Source organism: Protopterus annectens, chromosome 6.part0 (genome assembly GCF_019279795.1).
Source record: "Protopterus annectens isolate FY-2018-M chromosome 6.part0, PAN1.0, whole genome shotgun sequence".
In the NCBI taxonomy this organism is placed as follows: Eukaryota; Metazoa; Chordata; order Ceratodontiformes; family Protopteridae; genus Protopterus; species Protopterus annectens.
This window is the reverse complement of record NC_056737.1, coordinates 633,092,054-633,112,780: the sequence shown is the minus strand read 5'-3', so window position 1 is coordinate 633,112,780 and position 20,727 is coordinate 633,092,054. Positions and strand designations below refer to the sequence as shown.

Genomic DNA, 20,727 nt, shown 5'->3' with positions numbered 1-20,727 from the left:
AATAACTTGGGGGGGGGATTTTTACCTACAGTAACCTGTACTTAAGAGTATTTCAAGGAACTCGCCAATCTGCAGGAGTAATTTGTCTTAAATCCAAAGGAAGAGGAGTATCAATTTTTATTACTCGCTCTCATTTGATGGTCTGAGTGAGAGGAAGGCACTGTAACCCAGTATGGCCAGGGTGCTTTCTGAAGCCTTGAAACAGGTCTCTCTGACAGCACACACATTAGCATACTCCAAAGTGAGGGTAGCTTCCAACGAGTGCAGTTTTAGATTTAGACTCCAAGCATTTAGCAGCATGTCACTGATTACGATCATGTTTGAAGAGCAATTTACATTGGAAATTTTGTACTTATCACATTGCCTAAAAAGGTACTGGGGGAGGCAAGAGCCTTTGCCAAAAGCTGAAATCCTAGGGGTGACAGGTGAAGACAGAGGATCTATCAAACACATCATCCCAGGCTGACAGGAGCTGGAACACCTTTGAATGACACCAGAAACTAAGCCAATCTTTTGCTTGTATTGCAGCATCATCCTAGGTGAGGGCAGCATGCTGCTTAAGACTATGAACATACCTGTCTGGGGCACATAAGAGAGCTCTGTCATGTCTCTCTTCATACAATCCAGAGAGGTATTCAAGTCAACACCAACATGTGTTGTTGTTCGTCCATCATTGTCAACGATGAACAAGATCATCATATCAGGAAGGTTGACCGAGTACGGTGTGTCTCTGGCTGTGGCTGATCAGCCTGATGTGAGCTCGGAAAGCTCTGCCGCATGTCGGGCACAAAAGGTCTGTTGAGTTGGTAGCCAAAAAGAGTTGTCCATGGATTTACGCAGCTCACACTTCCTCTGCTCCTTCTCAGTCCTGCGATGCTCGTAGGAAGTAGCGCCTTTGCTGATGCAGCTTCACCAGGCGGGTCGGTCTTGTGCTAGTTTCCCCAAGAGTCCGGATCCATGCCAAAGCTCTTCAAGGACACTCTGAAAGTCTTTCTGAAGCACTTTTTCGGCCCACCTTATGTGCGTTTGCCTCCCGCGAGTTCACCATAGAACAATCTCTTGGGGAGGCGTGTGTCTGCATATGTGCAAGGTTGCCTGCCCACCTGACTTGGACTCTCCTCAGCAGGGTGTAGATACTTGGCAGTCCAGACAGAGCACAACTGTGTCTGGAACTTTGTCCTGCCAAGTAATTGTCAGCAGTCTTCTTAAGCAGTTATGAAAGCGATTTAGTTTTTTGGCATGACACTCGTACCCAGTCCAAGTCTCACAGGCATACAGTAGTGTGGGCAATACAACTGCCTTGTGCACCTTCAGCCTTGTGGATAGTGAGATGCCTCTCCTCTCCCAGACTGACTCCAGTAGCCATCTAAACGCAGAGATGGCCTTGGCAATGCGTGTATCTGCCTCATCATTATTGTTCACAAATCTGGAGTGTGTGCTGCCGAGGTATGTAAACTTGGCAACAGCCTTCAGGAACTCACCTTCAGCGGTGACAGTCGGTTTCTATATATGTTTTCTGTGGTGCAGGCTTATGCAAAACCTCAGGTCTCCTTGGTACTGATTATGAGACCGAAATTTCTGCAAGCAGTGGAAAAGCGGTTCATGCTCTGCTACATCTGGGCCTCTGTGGCAGTGTTGAGTGCCAAGTCATTTGCGAAAAGGAAATCACGCATAAAATCCTCTTCAACCTTAGTCTTGGCCTGAAGTCTCCGCAGGTTGAAGAGCCTGCCATCAGTCCTGTATCTGACCTTAATGCTGCTTTTTTTTTTGTCATCGCAGAAGCCATCTGACAACATGGCCGAGAACATCATGCTAAACAGCATAGGTGCAAGTACACTGCCTTGCTAGACTCTGATGGGAACTAGAAAGGCATCAGAAGTCTCCCATCATCCAATACTCAAGCTACCATGCCATCATGGAACTGGGCAGCCAAACTTCTCCATGATCCACCATAGCACCTCACAACTAGCGCCTCATGACTAATGGTATCAAAGGCTTTGGTCAGGTCCACAAATGTTGTATAAAAAGGTCCCAGTTTTGTTCCTGGCACTTATCCTGTAGTTGATGTGCTGCAAATATGTCCACTGTCCTTAGGCCCTCTCTAAAGCCGCACTCGCTCTCTGACAGGTGTCAATCTTCCATGTGTTGAGTAAGGTGGTTGAGGAGGATTCTGGCAAGGATTTTGCCAGCAATAACCAGAAGAGAGATTCCTCTGTGGTTGTCACAAGACTGCCCGTTTCCTTTTCTCTTGTAGAGATGGATGATTGAGGCATCCTTAAGCTCTTGAGGGATAACTTCCTGTTGCCACATGGTCTGGAAGAGCTTGGTGAGCTTCTGTAACAAGACTAGTCCCCCTGTCTTGTAGATTTCAGCTAGGATGGAGTCACAGCCTGGTGCTTTACCATTTGATAATTGCTTCCTTAACCTCGGATTTCTTTAGAGGTTCTGCCAGGGAGGTGTTAATGACTACTTACGGCATATGGTCAATGGCTTCGGCACTGATGGAGGAAGGCCTGTTCAGGACATTGAAGTGCTCAGCCCATCTTTCCAGGATGGCGTTCTTGTCACTGAACAGGATGGACTCGTCGGCACTGAGCAGTGGTGATATTCCAGAGGACTGTGGCCCATAGATGGTCATCAGGGCATCGTAGAAATGCTTGAAGTTATTGTTATCAGCGTACTTCTGGATCTCATCTGCCTTTCTCCTGAGCCAGGAGTCTTACATCTCTCTCTCTCAGAGCTTTGCTTGCACCATGCTTCTGATACAAGTTACAGGCTGCTTTTTTTTTGGAGACAAATGTAGTATTTTGCTGAAGGGATCTGAAGGCTTCATGCTTCTTATCCAGCAGCTTCTGAATGTCTTAATCATTGTCATCAAACCAGTACTGATGTTTGCGTGTGTCCAGGTCCAAGTGAGTAAGAGCGGTATTGTACACCACATCCCTAAAAGCTGCCCAGTCCACTTCTGCACCACTGGTGCCAAAGCGGAGTTGGTCAAATTTACTGTCAAGATCCTCACTGAGATTCTGGAACACACAATGCAGTTCTAACTTGCTGACATTCAAGCGCCTACTGGTCTACTTCCCCTGTGGGGACCACCTGGGCTGGATGTGCATTTTGAGCTTTGAAAGGATGAGTCTGTGGTCTGTACCATACATGGCCTTAGTCACCAACAGCCTGCCTACCCTTCTCCTTACTATGACGTAATCAAGGAGATGCCAGTGCTTGCTGCATGGGTACATCCAAGACATCTTGTTACTGGTAGGTAGGCGGAAGACTGATTGTGATCAACAGGTCAAGAGCTGCGCAGGTCTTCAGAAGTAGATGACCATTGCTGTTGCGGACTCCATTCCTCCCAATAACTCCCTCCCATGTCTGATAGTCTGCAACAACTCTGGCACTGAAGTCGACTAAAATGACAAGCTTGTTTGCCTTGAGCACAGATGCTATGAGGGACTCAAGTCTTCATAACTTGTCTTTGATCTCCTCTGGATTTGTCATGGTGCGAGCATATGCACTGATGAAGGTGGCATGATGCTTTCCTATGAGGGGAAGCCACAGAGACAGGAGTCGGTCTTTGAATCCTTTTGGGAGGCTGGCTAACTTTCTGATCAAATTAGATCCAATGGCAAACCCACTCCTGCTTCACGACATTCACTGCTGCTGTGGCCACTCCAGAAAAAGGTATAACCGGCTCTGACTTCTGCCAGCTGGTCTTTGTCTGCAAACCTGGTCTCGTTGAGGGCTGCCATCTGGATGCTGTACCTGCAGAGTTCTCTTGCGACAAGTACTGTTCATCTCTCAGGTCTGTGTTTTGGAACTATCCATAAGCATGCATACATTCCATGTGCCAATGGTGAGCAAAGTCACCAATACTTTTTGCTTTGTGATTCGACCGCACAATTGAAATCCCCACCTGCCACGGCAAGCAGGCCAGGGGGAGAGTGAAGCAGGCTATGTTTACGGCATCTTTTCTAGCCCCTTCCTCAGACCATGGAGGCAAGCAGAGCAAGCTTAAAAAAGGGCTGCTCAGAAAACCAGGGGGCTGCCAAACTCCACTGCTGCTTCAATCCAGCAGGCAGTGACCCATTACCCTCTGCTGTCTGTGTGTGGAGTTGTGGCTACAGCTTCCACTGTATCCGCACCTGCTGCTTCGTCATTCACCCATCACTACAGGGCTTGACAGGGGGAGCGATGCCTTGACTTGTGACTTGAATTACATTGAGAAAGAGTTGTGCAAATAGTCAGTCTCATGCTCGTCCCAACCTATCTTGATCCAGTGGCAGGACATAGTTGAGACAACTGGAGATGGATTGGGATGCAGTGGATGGCCAACAGTGTCTCGCTGGGCCCGATTTGTGCTCCACAGCACTTGCTGAGTCCACTTTCCTGCCAGTTGAACCATTCCAGGGATTTCCTCCACGCAATCAGCCAGATCCACTCTTCTCATGCACAGGTAGACAGGCCCTGACTCACCGAGGGTTACAAACCCATTGGCTACCCTCACCTGTTTTGCCAGCCAGTCAAAGCTGTTGCATGCAAACAGCTACTAGGCACCACAGGTGAGAGCTGAGTGTCAGGTGAAGACCAAGGTGGATGAACTACTCTGAAGGGCATGATGTGTTCACCCATCAGAGGTACTACCTCTCCCTGGCATCCCATACAACATGTATTATGACAGAGTCATAACAAACCTTGCTGCTGACAGACTTGAGTGCATGGGTGATGTTCCAGATCCTGGCACCAGACAGCAAACCATGACCTTCTCCTTATTCAAACTGGCGAGTGGCGCATCAGTGCATCTCACGACAGAATCACCCATGACAAATGCATCTGGTTTTGTGTTATGCCTTAATGGCTTACTTGATGAGATACTGGCATGTGTGTATTAGTGTGTACTGTGTTACCTGCATGTGACTAGTGTATGGTGCGCTTTTTGGAGGTCTCTGTGCTTTGGGTAGGTTTCTAGAGAGGACCTCTGCATACGTGGGGTTGTGTGTTGGTTGCATGGTAGATGAGGGTGCTGAGATGCGAATGATGACAACCTGCTTTGGGTCAACTATACTGACTGACGAGCGAAGGAGCTTTGATTCTTTGTTATTTATGTAGATGCACCTCTTGCATGTTGAGCTGGAGTATCTTAACTCATTTCATCCAAGTAACGCCTCAGGTGCATCTGCAGTTAACGCCTACTGATGCCTCTAGGCATCAAATATTGCATCAATTCTAAAACCATGCGATGTAGAAGGTTTTAAAAGATTTCATCTAAACACTTACACACAGTGGCAGACAACTGTATTAATATTTTACCTCTGTCTAATACATGTAAATGAACGTTAACAATTGTTTTTATACTACAATTTTCGCATTTTTCTAAATATCTCGGCAACCAAGTAGCACACAACTCTTTAGCTCATATGAAAGCTCTCATCTAGACAGATAAATAACATGCTAACAGTATGTGCTCGCAACTTGGGTGGTTGCAGAGGTGTAAATTGTTTACAAAATATTCCAAATGTAATAGTTACTGTGTTTACTGTGACTCACAAAATTCAGTTTTGTGACTCTACAGAATACTACCACTATAAAAATAGTTTCGGCTGAAAAGTTTATTTACACTTCTTTCATAATCCCTATAGTTCCACAAATATGAACATTTGTTTAAAATGTGAAAATTTGATTCTGTCAAAAGGCTTAGGCTCCACCCATTGGATGTTACAGTGCAAACAGAAGCACAACCATAAAAATGTCCAACTAGAAAACAGAACACAACTAACGGAAAATTTAATGCACAGAGGTTTGCTCCTATTGCTATGGCAACATGGTGGTTAAAAGTCAGATTGCTATCAACCTGGGTGCCCAAGTCCCTCACGACTGAGTGTGTGCTTAGTACATTGTTATTAATGTGATAATTAATGGGGACACCATTTTCCCCAAAGGAGATGATGCATTTCTTGGCATTCAGTTTGAGGCCATGCTTCTGGCACCAGTCATTAGTCTGGTTAAGGCATTCTTGGAGATGTTCACATCACTAGGGGATGTTAGGATAGTGCTACAGACCACTGGTTTGGCTTGCACCTCAGAAAAGTATATCCCAAAACAGGAGAGACCTCAAGACCAATCCTTGAGGTATGCCGCTTGTTACAGGTCTACTACTAGAGGTGGTTTCCCCGACTATGCCTGAGTGGGTTCTATCAGTGAGCCAGTTAGCTACCCATCTGGTAACATTTGGGTTGATACCTAGCTGGGAGAATTTATCTATTACACCTGAGTGGGGAACAGCGTCAAAGGCTTTGGCTAAGTGAAGGTAGGTGGTGTTCACTGTCTTGCCCTCATCCATGGCTTTGGTGACTGTTTCGAAGAAGGCGACCAAGTTTAACAGGCATGATTTCATTCTGACAAAAGCAAATATTGTGGAATCAAGCGTTTGGAGGTTGCCAGCATCCTTGTTTATAAAGGTCCATGATGATGCATACCATGGCCTTGCAGATCAGGCTAGTTAGGCTGATGGGCCTATAACTGCCTTGGTCAGTGGACGCTCCACCTTTGTGCAGAGGGATTACAGTGGCTGTCCTCCATTCTGCTGGGACGAAGCCGGTGTACAGGCTTTGGCTGAATAGGGTGCAAGAGCTCTTGCCCGAGTTCATGTAGTACACTGCCAGGGATGTTGTCAGGTCCCATGGAGGCTGTATTTTTTGCCTTTGAGAGGGCATTAATAACCTGCTCCCTGGTGATGAGGGGAGGTGTACAGGTGATGTCCTGGTTTACTGATGGGGGGACAGGGGAGGTTGAAGTTTTCACTGAACTTGTCTTCCAGCAGGTCGACTATATCTATGGCATTTTATGTATGTGGTATTCTTGACCACCAATGGGAGTTACCTTTGAGATTGACATATGCAAAGAAGGCCTTGTGACTGTCCTTAGTGGATGTGGCCAATCTGGACTCAAAGTCAGCCTTAGAGGGTTTCACCAGTAACCTTATTTGCTTGTTCAAGACAAATCAGAGATTGCTTCCAACTTGACATCTGCTCCTTCTTGGTCCTTGACAGCAAATTTTTCCTTTTATTATAGACTCTGTTTATTGCTGCTGTCCACCAGACAGGTTTACTCTTCCTTGAGGAAGATACTTTGGTACTGTCAGGTAATGCCGAGTCAAAGTTCCAATACTACCATCAAGTACGACACAAATGTTTTATTAAGCGCTTTTAGTCTTGCTTATAGCAAGACTTCTTCAGATACAAAACAGTACATACTTCCCATTTTTATTTTAAAAGCAAACAATCATACCAATTCCTCATTTAGTTTAAAACACTCCAGCTTAACTATTTCATGAACCCATCCTTTCCTGTTTAAAAAGAAAACAAAAGAACCACTATAACATCATATAAATGACTATGTTACTCAATTCATTCAACTTTTCTTCTTCATAGAATATTTAATGTACAAACTGATTTTTACTGGTTACATCATATTTTTTCAACACTGTAGAATACTCCTACCTCGGCAAACTTTTAAGTTTTAACACACACAGTATTGAGGCAATTTCATTTAAGCCTGGGAAATAACAAGCACTCATTTGCAGTTGCTACAGTAACTCCCTTTCTAGCATTGATGATTCTGGACCTCCTCTACCTCTACTCAATCTGATCAATTCCTCCAATTTAAAACTATGATATGGATTTTCAATTACGTGCCTTGCTAGTGCGTTGTCCTTTTTTCTTTTATTAATACAATAAATGTTTGTACATGTATTAATACAATAAATGTTTGTACATGTATTAATACAATAAATGTTTGTACATGTATTAATACAATAAATGTTTGTACATGTATTAATACAATAAATGTTTGTACATGTATTAATACAATAAATGTTTGTACATGTGTTCTCTCAATTTTCTGTTTGCTTAATGTTTAATACCGAACAGCTCTGACACTGTGCAATATAAACCACCATCTTTGATTGGCAGTTAACCTATATCTTAAGATGTACTTTTTGTTATTAACTATATAGTTCCTACCTGTTCACACTTGCTTACAATAATTGGACATGCCACACCTGTACATGCCCTGTCTACTCAGAAAATTCACTTTGTTCATCTCCAAAAGGCACTTCAAGTTAGGTCCCCTTTTGTATATAATATTCGGTGTAGGTTGAAGCCCATGTCTAATGTATGCATCATTTCTCAAAATGTGCCAGTTCTCATGTATAATACTCCTAATCTCTTTGGCTTCAAGACTGTATGCAATTATCAAACTATGTAACAAAATTGCATCCTTTGTTTGTCATATCCTATTTCACATTGTCAACCCCACCATTGTTAAATTCACTTTGGTCTCCCAAAATTGGTTTAAAATACCAATTCCTCTTTTTCTTTCACTTCCATTACTACATTCTTCACCAAGGAAGTGGGATATCCTCTCCTAATAAACATCTTAGTAATTTCCTTGTAGAATGTGATAACGTTACCACCTCTAGTCGTCATCCGGGCAGCTCCAACTGTCTTTCACTACTGATTTTCTTTGGTGAAATGGATGGCAACTAAAGAAGTGCAAATACACCTTTGAGTAAGTTTCTTTCCTAAAGATGTTTGCCACATATTGCCCTCTAATGGAATCCTTACTTAAAAGTACATCCAAGAAGGCTATCCATTCCATGTCAAAGTCTGATGTAAAACGTAGAAATTCAGTTGTAGTGTTAAAATTTGATACTAATTTTTCAGCTGCTTCTTCGTCTCCCTTTATAATTATGAACAGGTCATCCAAAAACTTTGTAAAGTAGTACATTTTATTCATTACTGGGTGAAAAAATTACATGGAGCTGCTTACTGCTTGGTGTGATGGATTTGAAGTGTTCTTAAGACACTCAGTCTTGCTGGCTGGATTCTGCTAAAATTCAAAGTCTAGTTATATTTGCATTCACAGTCTGTTGCATACAGAAACTTGCAGAATATACACTGATGAGAGAATATACTTTGCAGCATCAACTTTAGAGAGCAGTAACCAATAACTTTTTATAATAAACCAAACGGAAACACGTTACAGCTTAAAAGTACTGTTCCAACTTTACTTCTCATATAGTACAGATGATGTGAGAGATATAACATTTACCTTAGGACTTGTGCCCCTACCATCCCTCTCACATAGCTGGATTTATACAGCTCTTTATATACAGTTTTAGTCCTGTAGAAACAATACTAAGCTTCCTTGTTTAACAATGTCTTGTAAGAGACCAGCTTTTCTGACAGTGTGAATATCCTGTAACAGTGTCCTGATGTCCATGTAGAAAAACATATTTTTGAGGAAACACATTGTTCTGTATTCTATTTGGAGAATTGCTTATCCTGTAGAAGCAATACTAAGCTTAACATATGAGCATATGTTCTTGTGCCAATGCTGATAAGCATATCCTGTTTTTTATGAAGAAAAACATATTTTTGAAAAAACACATTGTCAGAGATCAGCTTTTCTGACCGTGTGAACATCCTGTATTTTATTTGGATCTTTGTATAAAAAACATCTGTTCTTGTGCCATCCTGTTTTTCCATGCAGAATAACATGTCATTGTTCTTTAAAAGCAGATTTTGCATTTTTGTTCTTGCATACATCCTGTTTGAGTCTGTAAGGGAAAAATTGTCCATTCTTTAAAAGCAGATTTTGTATTTTTGCTCTTGCATACATCCTGTTTTGAGTCTGTAAGGGAAAAGTGTCCATTCTTTAAAAGCAGATTTTGTATTTTTGCTCTTGCATACATCCTGTTTTGAGTCTGTAAGGGAAAAATGTCCATTCAGCAGATTCCTTTTCCAAGCCATGGTAATTTAGTATGGATGCTGATTACATATTACTAAACTCTATTTCTACATTTAAGCAAGCTTTATCTTATACATTATTTATGTTGCATAATTGCAGCAAAATTACTTTCAACCTTAGTATATTGTTGAGCACACTAACAATTCCGTCTTTTTTATTTTAAACTAGAGAAATAAATTCAGCATTATTTGGTAATACTTTTTCATTATGACAATTAACAACAGTAACTTGACTAGCTTTTGCTAAGCAGACTTTAATACATGTAAATAATATGCAACCAAGCATTACAATAACAATAAAAGAAATTAAAAATACAGTGATTTTTCCTGTCCATCCTGTAAATAGATTACTAAACCATTCACTCCAGTCATCATTCCAGTTTTTTCTAGTATGTTGAGACACTTGTGCAATCACTTCTAAATGTGCTTTTACAGATTCTGTTTTGTCTGGAATAAATGTACAACACTGTTCTCCTATTAAAGCACATGTACCCCCTTGTGATGCTAATATGTAATCTAATGCCATTCGATTTTGCAAAACCATAGTTCGTATTGCTGTCATTTCGACAGTAATGTCAAGGACTGCATTGAAAGTGGCATTTGCCAATACCTCAACTAGTTTAGATAGTTTTCTCAGTTCCCAGATGGCTTTTGCAGCCCCCTACCAAGGGAAAATACCTGCTCCAGAGATTACATCATTTCCTAAATCCATATCTGCTCCCAGATGGCTTTTGCAGCCCCGTAACAAGGGAAAATACCTGCTCCAGAGATTACATCATCTCCTAAATCCATATCTTTTAATTTAATATAATCAAGATTTTGATGATATATACGTGATGTATCTAAGGTGTCTACTGGATTTTCTGGACTTTCAATTACAGGTAATATATCCCTTTTCTTTTTTGTATTCCTAATGTTTCCTTTTGGTAACTCTTTTACATGATGCATTGCTGGTACCACTAATCCTATATAACAGGTGCCATCCCATCCCTTTGGTAACCATTTATAAGCATATTTACCACAGATGTAATATAACCCATCTGTTTACCGGACTGCCATTTACTTGCCCCATAGTAGGAGTTTTATCATGTACAACTGTAAAGTTTTTATCTGTTTTACTTCTCCAACATGTAATATTAGTTTTACAGTCATTTTTGTCATTTTGTGAAAAGTGAAATACTGCTGTGTCACTTAATATTAACTGACCCTTAATTGGTATTAAAATAGGGAAACCATGAGAAAATACTCCACGTACTGGTATGTGGTTGTGAAAATTTATCATTTCAATTGTTTGAATACAATTGCTATTACCCACTGGAACAGTTCCATTTTGTTGAAAACATGTGATCCCCTGTACTATAGCAGATAACTGTACTCTTGCTTTACGTAATTGTACATTTATAACTTGATCTCCTGTTTCATTTATTAATACTCTCCAACTACTAAGAGAATTTAGTGGAATAGGTATTAGAGGCATTACCCTGTTATTTTTGGTATTAAACTACATACCCAACAATTAGAAACATTCATGCTTTTTGCATACCAACATTGTCTTGCTAAGAAAGTGTTAAAAGATGGTGACCAGTCTTGTTCATTTTCCACATTTCTTTACTCTCTCTCTTGTAACTTTACAGTTTGATTAACAGGTTGTAAGTATAATTTAATACTAAGCAATACAATAATAGTTAGTATAATAGCTATTATCAATTAAAAAAACATCCTTTAAATAGAAATTCCATTGTTGAATCATTTTGCCTTTGGTCATCCGAAACTGGATTTCCAAAAGGATGCACTTTAAACCATGTCAATTTCATTAGGGTTTTCTCTGTTGGAAACCTACAAAAGAATACATTTAATCAGATTTACATTGTTCACTATTTTTATCATTCTTAGTTGATCTTTATGTACCAACATTGTTCTGTTTTTCTTTTTTCCTTTGATTTTGTACACTAATGGTCCAATTTGTTCCACTACTTCAAAAGGGCCTTGCCAACTGCTAGCCCATGGTCCTTCCATTTGGAATGTTTTTACCAATACTTTGGTTCCACAGGGAAGGTTTTCTTCAGCTGGTATTATTGGCACCTTTTCCATAGATGGAACGCTTGCTCCCTTGCATTATAGTCACATATACTAGTAAGTTGTTTTAGCCATTCCTGATGTTTGCTAATTTCTAGCATGGGCTTACCATTAGGTAAATCTGGATCAAATGGTAATTGTATGGGCATTTTGCCTGTCATTATTTCATATGGGAAATACCTGTTTTGCTGTTTGGTGTTGCTCGAATACCCATTAAAATACCAGGCAGATGATGTACCCATGTATTGCCCTTTTCCAAGCATGCCTTTTTAGGCGTTCTTTTAACGTCCGATTCATACGTTCTACAATGCCATTAGATTGTGGATGGTATGGTACATGAAACCTTTGCTGTATGCCTAACAAATTACACATTTGTTTAATGAGATCACTAACAAACTGTGGGCCATTGTCTGACTATAACCCGTGGCCATCCCCAATGACAGAAAACATTTTTCCATAAGGCTTCTGCTGTTGCCTTTGCTGTCATGGTTTTGGTAGGAATTGCTTCTACCCATTTTGAAAAGACGTCCACTACTACTAGTAGATATCTGTAACCTCCCTTTGTTGTTGGTAATGGACCTGCATAATCTATTTGAACTGCATACCATGGCCCATCCACTGGCTGTACTCGATGTAACTGAGGCCTTTTGCTTTTAGCATTTACCTGAAGACAGATTAAACATTCTTCTATAATCAGTTTGCAGACCTTTTTTAAATTTGGGTTCCAATACTTTTCTTTTACAACTGCCCATAACTTATCAGTTCCTATATGGCCCAGTATTTGGTGATTTAACTTGACCAACTGGCGTGCCAACTGAAATGGTACATATGGCAACTGTAACCCTTTGGAGGTTGTGTATGCATAGTACTCCTTTGGTGGTATGCCTACCAATCTGCACTGATCGGTTTCTTCTTTTAAGCCCTGTTGTTTTTGTATATTTACAAGGTCTTTCTCTATTGACTCTTTATCTAGCTCTTTTAAGACACTAACTTCTACATTGGCATACTCATATTCTGGAAGTTCTTTTCCATTTTGTGCTGCTTGTTTGGCCAATGTATCAGCTAACACATTTAATCTGTAAGTTTCACTGGTTGGCTTTTGATGTAAGATGCTATACTGTCCTTGTTGTTTTGACATTGTTATAACTTTATATATGTCTTTTAATACTTCAGCATGCCATAATGGTTTACCTACACTATCCACAAATCCTCGTCTTACCCAGGTTTCCATATGTAGTCTTAAAGAATTTACTACATAAGCACAATCTGAAAAAATGTTAATATGATTGTAATACTTTAGCACATACAATACTGCCTCCAGTTCAGCTCTTTGAGCTGACATATGCCCTGGTAACTTGATTAGTTCAGGAGAACCCAATTGTGGATTCTCTGGAACTATGGCAAATCCTGTCCAGTATCTGCCTTGGTCCCAATATCGTGCTCCATCCACAAAGATGGATGGCTTAAAGTGATCAAAATCAGATGCTAAAAATTGCACCTCAGGTGACATTATCTTTTCTAAACAGTTATGCTGTTTTCCTTCATATCCCATATGGTTTGACAAATGGTATTTATCCCCAGTCTGTATAGTAACAGTTTTCATTCCAAAAAGTGCCATCCATTTTGCAAAGACTGCCTGACTAATACCATCTGTAATTTTATTAATTTCAAAACTGTCTATCAAAGCTTTTACAGCTTGATGTGGTGTTTGTACTATAATGCTGGAAAATACGGTCAAATATTCAGTTTGTTTAATACCCCAGTAAATGGCTAATAACTGCTGTATACATGGATGGTAACCCAATTCCACTGGAGTCATCTTTTTGCTAAAGAAAGTGACTGGGCGTAATGTTTTTTCCATTCTGTTGTCACTACCATGTGGCCATTCCTGTAGTAGTACCACAGACGGTGTTTTTTTTTTACCTGCTGCTGCTTGTAACACAAATGGTAACCTTGGAGTGGGCGCTATTAGTTCTGTAGCTTGTGCTAGTTTTATTTTTATCTGTGAAAATGCCTCCTCTTCATGAGATCCCCACTCTAAAAAGGTGGAGTTCTTTTGTTCATGTAACATTTTGTATAGGGGAGCAGCCACGGCTGCATAATCCTCTATAAATTCCCTATTGTAATTCATGATTCCCATGAATTTATGTAAGTCTGCTATAGTCAGTGGCTTTTCCATTTGTAAAATGCCTTGTACACGTACAGGGCAAGGAGATCTTCCTGTTGGTTTTATAATAGTACCTATAAACTTAACTTTTTGTGTCATAAACTGAATTTTTTCACTTTTAACCTTAAACCCTGCTTGCTGTAGAGTATGAAAAACTCTCTTAAGAAGCCGTACATGCTCCTCTACTGTTTCTGACTGAATTAAAATAGCATCAATGTAATGTATTACTGAATCATCCTTTTCCAAATGTTGTAGAATGGATCCTACTGTCTGATGAAAAATAACTGGACTGTTTTGAAACCCTTGTGGTAACCTTGTCATAACATATTGCTGGTTTTTAAATGTAAAGGCAAATCTTGGCCAATCTTTTTTTCCTGAGTGGCACTGCAAAAAAAAAAACATTTGCTAAATCTATTACTGTAAACCACTTACTTTGTGGCTTAATATGTGCAGCCAACTCTGGGACTCCTGGAATCAAGTGTGCTCTAGGAGTGGTATATTGATTAACCTTTCGTAAATCAATAACAAGACGATAACTACCATCTTTTTTCTTAACTGGCCAGATTGGTGAATTTGTAGGACTGTTGCCTTTTTGTATAATCCCTTCTCTTTCCCATTCTACAATACATTTTTCCATATGTTCTTCTGCTTCCCTAGGAATAGGATATTGTTTTTGAAAAGGTGGTATTTAGTCCTGATCACTTCCTATTCCTACTGGGCTTTCTAGTTTCCCACAATCACTGGGACCCTTGGACCATAGATTTGGGAATTGCTGTTGTAAATGCTTCCATACATCCTCATTGTCTGTATTTATGTAGCCTGTAGGTTTTTCAGGTTTGTCAGGTAGAGAGATTGCATAGCAACCTGTATTTTGCTCTTCCTCTCTTTGTTGTTTGTCTCCCATCCACAGAATTTCATTAGGTAAATCAATTACTATGCCTAAAGGTCCTTCGACTCCTGGCTGGCTCGCCATTGAAAAAATTACATGGAGCTGCTTACTGCTTGGTGTGATGGATTTGAAGTGTTCTTAAGACACTCAGTCTTGCTGGCTGGATTCTGCTAAAATTCAAAGTCTAGTTATATTTACATTCACAGTCTGTTGCATACAGAAACTTGCAGAATATACACTGATGAGAGAATATACTTTGCAGCATCAACTTTAGAGAGCAGTAACCAATAACTTTTTATAATAAACCAAACGGAAACACGTTACAGCTTAAAAGTACTGTTCCAACTTTACTTCTCATATAGTACAGATGATGTGAGAGAGATAACATTTACCTTAGGACTTGTGTCCCTACCATCCCTCTCACATAGCTGGATTTATACAGCTCTTTATATACAGTTTTAGTCCTGTAGAAACAATACTAAGCTTCCTTGTTTAACAATGTCTTGTAAGAGACCAGCTTTTCTGACAGTGTGAATATCCTGTAACAGTGTCCTGATGTCCATGTAGAAAAACATATTTTTGAGGAAACACATTGTTCTGTATTCTATTTGGAGAATTGCTTATCCTATAGAAGCAATACTAAGCTTAACATATGAGCATATGTTCTTGTGCCAATGCTGATAAGCATATCCTGTTTTTTATGAAGAAAAACATATTTTTGAGAAAATACATAGTCAGAAATCAGCTTTTCTGACAGTGTGAACATCCTGTATTTTATTTGGATCTTTGTATAAAAAACATCTGTTCTTGTGCCATCCTGTTTTTCCATGCAGAATAACATGTCACTGTTCTTTAAAAGCAGATTTTGCATTTTTGCTCTTGCATACATCCTGTTTTGAGTCTGTAAGGGGAAAAATGTCCATTCAGCAGATTCCTTTTCCAAGCCATGGTAATTTAGTATGGATGCTGATTACATATTACTAAACTCTATTTCTACATTTAAGCAAGCTTTATCTTATACATTATTTATGTTGCATAATTGCAGCAAAATTACTTTCAACCTTAGTATATTATTGAGCACACTCTAACACTGGGTCCACCTTGATAATGTATTCATGCTCCCAATATGCCATTACTAGGTTAGCTACACTTACTGCACAAGGGCAGCCCATCGCTACCCCTACTTTTTGAAGGTAGAATTTGTTAATTAAGGTAATATAGTTATTTATGAGGATAACTTTGTTAATTAAGGTAATATAGTTATTTATGAGGATAACTCTCAAAAACTCTTTAGTTAATTCTATTTCTTCCTTGGGTGCATTTCTTTTTCTTAACATATAGTTTACCCATTCTATCCCTTCTAAATGGGGTATAAAGGAATACAAATCCTTTACATCCATTGTAAAAAAATAAAATGTTTTTCTTAAATTCTACTTTACTAATATTATCAAGAAATGTCCACGAATCTTTACAGATTTGATCTGCTTGCCCAACATATTTCTTCAGTAAGTTGTCTACTACCTTTGCTCCCACATATGTAATGCTATTCCAGGCCTCATGGGTGGGTCATCCGTATTTTTATTGATTTTAGGTATCCCGAACAAGGTGGGTATTTGGGGTGTTGACATCATCATGTAGTCATAGAATTCTACATCAATTCTTCCATCTAGAAACCACTCATTAATGGATGTTTTTATATGGAAATAAGCTATGTTAAGTTCATGCTTTCATATCTCTATATATGCATAATTACCTAAATACTTAAGCGTTCCTTCTATGTAAACTTGGTTATCCACGATATCCAAACCGCCACCTTTATCAGGCTTCAAAACTCTAATAGGTAACATTTGCAACACAGGAGGAATGGGTGTAGGGTCTGGAAAATCCTTTTGTAACAACTCATAGTATTTGAGAGACTGAGAAACCTCAATTTTCTCCCACTAAAAACAATGGGACACTCTAGCAACAGTCTCACAAAGAGGAACTCCACTGGGAGAATCAGAAACTGATCCGCTGCTTCGCTAATATGGTTATAACATTATGACACAAGGAAATCTTCCCTGTTCTATCTCTCAGGACCGAGAAGAGAGACTCTCCCCTGCCCACTGACTAGACTCCCGCAGCCGCAAAGGATGTGGCTAACCCTCAGTCAATAGTGCCTCTAGGTGCTACACCAGATGGATTTGGGGTAAAAGAGGAGTGGTCTAAGGTAAAACAAATGACCACAGCACAGTCACCCACCTGAGGTTGCGGCAAACTGCCAGCATGCTGTGGTGCAAAGGCAGTTTGCTTAACTTTTCTTTTTGTAACTGGAAGAAGGATCAACCATGGGACTGACCATCTGTTCCATGGTCAAGCAACAAATGCTAGTAAAACTACCAATCCACATAAGTTTCTTTTTTTTTTTTTGACAGAAAACAACCCCAAAATAAAAAAAAATTATGTGGAGAAATTGTATCATTTAGTTTACACTATTTCTATCTTCTTCTTTTGTTTTCTCCCAGTTAGGGGTCGCCACAGCGGATCACCTGCCTGCTCATGATTGGCAGTGGAGTTTTACGGTGTCGATTTGCCAGCCCGGCGCCCAACCTTCCACAGAAGGCACACACAAACACACACACACACACACACACACACACGCCTAGGGCCAATTTAGTGTCCAATCCACCTACATCATGTCTCTGGGATGCGAGAAGAAACTGGAGCACCCGGATGAAACTCACGCGACCACAGGGAGGACATGCAGACTCCACACAGAAGGCACCCCAGCCGAGAATCAAACCGGAGAACCTCTTGCTGTGAGGCGGCTGCACAACCATGGCCACCCAATGCAACTAACACATTACTTTTAGTAAAAATCTGATGAGTCAAGTCTTTCAGCAGGCAACACTTGAAATCTGTCTGGAAAATAAACATTAACGGAAAGATTGCAAATGACTGCTTAGTATCTGTCAGTATTTTAGTTTTCTAAGCAATTTAGAGATGAGAATAACCGACAAAGGAAACAGTCAACTGGAATAGGAAACCAGTAGTACTCTACCACATAGATTGGAAACCAGTAGTCCCACAGCAAGAGATCACTTCATTCCAGAAGCAAGGCACTCACATATTTATAGTAACAAGGCTCAACAACAGTCAGATTCCACAAAAATGAGCAAAGGCACTGGCAACTCCCCCCAGAGAGCAGCTCCAATTTACAGTCACCTATGCTTCTGAACAAATGTCCATGTACATCAAAGGGAAGTTTCTCGATTTCATATTTATCTAGCTAGTTTATATGTGGATACATGGGTGTAAGCAGCTCTGTACATGCTTTTCAAACTGAGCTTTCCATGCTTACGACTATGAAAAAAAATTGTTCCTGCATAAGCCTATAAGTAAATGGCAAATGATCCACCTGCTACACAAACATTAGTAATACTGAGAAAGTATACACTTTCTCTTTTCCAAACTGCAGGAGATCATATATTTGAAAAACAGCATGTGGCAGAGGAAGTAAGAACTCTCCTATAGACACAACCTTCTTTAACCATGCAACTTACAAATAAAACTTACTTTTAATGCAGTATGACTAATGATGTAGCAGGGAATAGCATAGTGCAGTAGGTTAGTTATACAACACTACCTATACTTAAGAATTAAACTCTTCCATGTTTCATCACGATGTTAGTTTCACTTTTATATATTTGCCTCTAGTTAGGTTCCTAACATATTACAACAGCACCTTCATTAAACCAGTTATCACAACTCTTGACAAATAAACAGAATCAGAAACAAATCCAAAAATAATCAGGGACAAGCAGAGATACTTTTAAAAATGTTAGTACTATTAACTTGCAACATCGCTATAATAAGAGAATGTGAATGAATATACTTTTTTGGGAAAAAAAAGTTTAACTGTAATTATTGCCATTTATTAAATGTAATTAACCACTTATTCTCTAAAGTCCCCAATCTTACAAGGATTTAGAGAGGAAGAACAAGACTAGAAGTCATGGGGCAGTTGAGATTTATGGTTAAAATGACAGGTGCTGTCAGAACCTACCCACTGCCACATTACACAATCATGGTACGACAGGACAGCCACAGCATGGGGTAATAAATATCAAAATTAATGAAATAACATCCAGCATAGCTCTCAACCTCCCATCTCCAAAATGAGAAACACTAGTCATCATAATGTGGAACAAATAGGAAAAATGTGGAATGCTTACTAACAACTTCAACTAGGAAGTTCATACAATACGATTTAATATAATTCCTTTCTATTTACAGTGGACATCAGTTAAAAATCCTATCAATGTATGTGTGACAGACCCTTTCAATGTGGAACTTGAGGAACATGAACTTTTTTAAGACCCCAAATGAGGTACGTTCCTCGTAATGAGGTACAATTGAGAGGTATGACATCCAGTTTCATCATGTACACCTTTAACACTATCAGAATTTTTTGGCACCAATGTAAGTGAAGTAATCAACAAACTTCCAGATTTCTAAACTGGTAACGGCCTACGGTGTGTGTGTGTGTGGGGGGGGGGGGGATATACACTCAACACCATCACTGCTGCAAGGTCACTTCTGTTTATTAAAGCATACCCAGACCACAATTAGTAACCGAGCAGCTTTTTTTTCTGACAGTTGACGGCGAAACAATAATGCCCGTGACAGGAAAATAAGTTAGTTAAAATATTCAAACCACTTTGCAAAATCAGCACACTGTATTTTATAAAACCAAACAGCTAGTGAGAAGACAAAGCCAACAGTAAAGGACTTTAAAAACACAGATAGGGAAAACGTGAAACTACTACCGTGTAGTAAAACATTATCATTTCCCAGAGGAGATCAAGTGCGGTTTGAACGGCTCGGTAATGTGCGCACCCTGCTAGAATAACACTACTTACCTCCTAAATAAACCAAAAATCCAACGATTCTAAACACTGTCAATTACTCTACCACAATGGCACTCAAATATAGAAAAATGAACCTATTAAGCACAGCAGATTGCGGATTCATCAAACTACTCAAGTTTTTGTTTTCACACTATACTGTATATCCTAGTTTGGACCCACTGCTCCAGCAATGAAATATAACTTCCGTTTGTTACAAAATTTCCCATTTATACTTACAACTCTATCATCCATTCTCCTTCCAGAATGCCCCTCCAGTTTTCGTCCGTGATAACTTTCACAGTATTTGGCTTTGCAGCAACGTGCCATAATGTAGCAGTTAATATTAGCATAACAGCAAGTGCAATACGTCTTGACAGCGCCATTTCTAACCACAAATCAGTTACTTCCGCCTTCGAAACTGACATTACGCGAGGCGCACACCCCGCAGAGGATAGTTTTGGTTTTCAGTGGATTAGCGTGTTCAGACGTCTCCTGACCGGATGTATAGTTTTCTCTCCTCCTTTAGTGTTGCTTACGGCTTTATTCTCTTAAAGAAATGTATTCATTCTACAGTTTCTCTAGTTTGGGATTGCTGAAGGATGCAAAACTTATCCCAGAACCCGGATAGCGCGAGACAGAGAAATTATTCTGCACGAAGGGCCAGCCCATCCATCCCCTAAGAAGCGTGCAGCACACCTCTGGGCAATTTAGGGGCCTGTTACTTCCCCCACAAGTTGGGGGCCACAACACTGCTTTGGAGCGTGGGATGAAACGGACACTGGAATGCTGATCTCCGCCTCTGCCTCTCTCTCTCTCTCTATATATACATATATATTCATATTCTCGTAATATTTTTGACTTTGTGGTACGTCTTTGAGGGTAGCGGTCAGCTATTCT

The 20,727-nt window shown here is 39.9% G+C and overlaps 1 protein-coding gene across 1 annotated transcript in view; it reads right to left on the bottom strand.

Annotated features, from left to right (window-relative positions):
• TMX1 (thioredoxin related transmembrane protein 1) overlaps positions 1–20,441 on the bottom strand; it is a 369,569-nt gene extending 349,128 nt beyond the window's left edge. Inside the window, exon 1 of the mRNA XM_044074320.1 lies at positions 20,068–20,441. Coding sequence (XP_043930255.1) covers positions 20,068–20,255 — 188 coding nt within the window. The 5' untranslated portion in view covers positions 20,256–20,441. The remainder of the gene's footprint in view (positions 1–20,067) is intronic.
• Between the last annotated feature and the right edge of the window lie 286 nt (positions 20,442–20,727).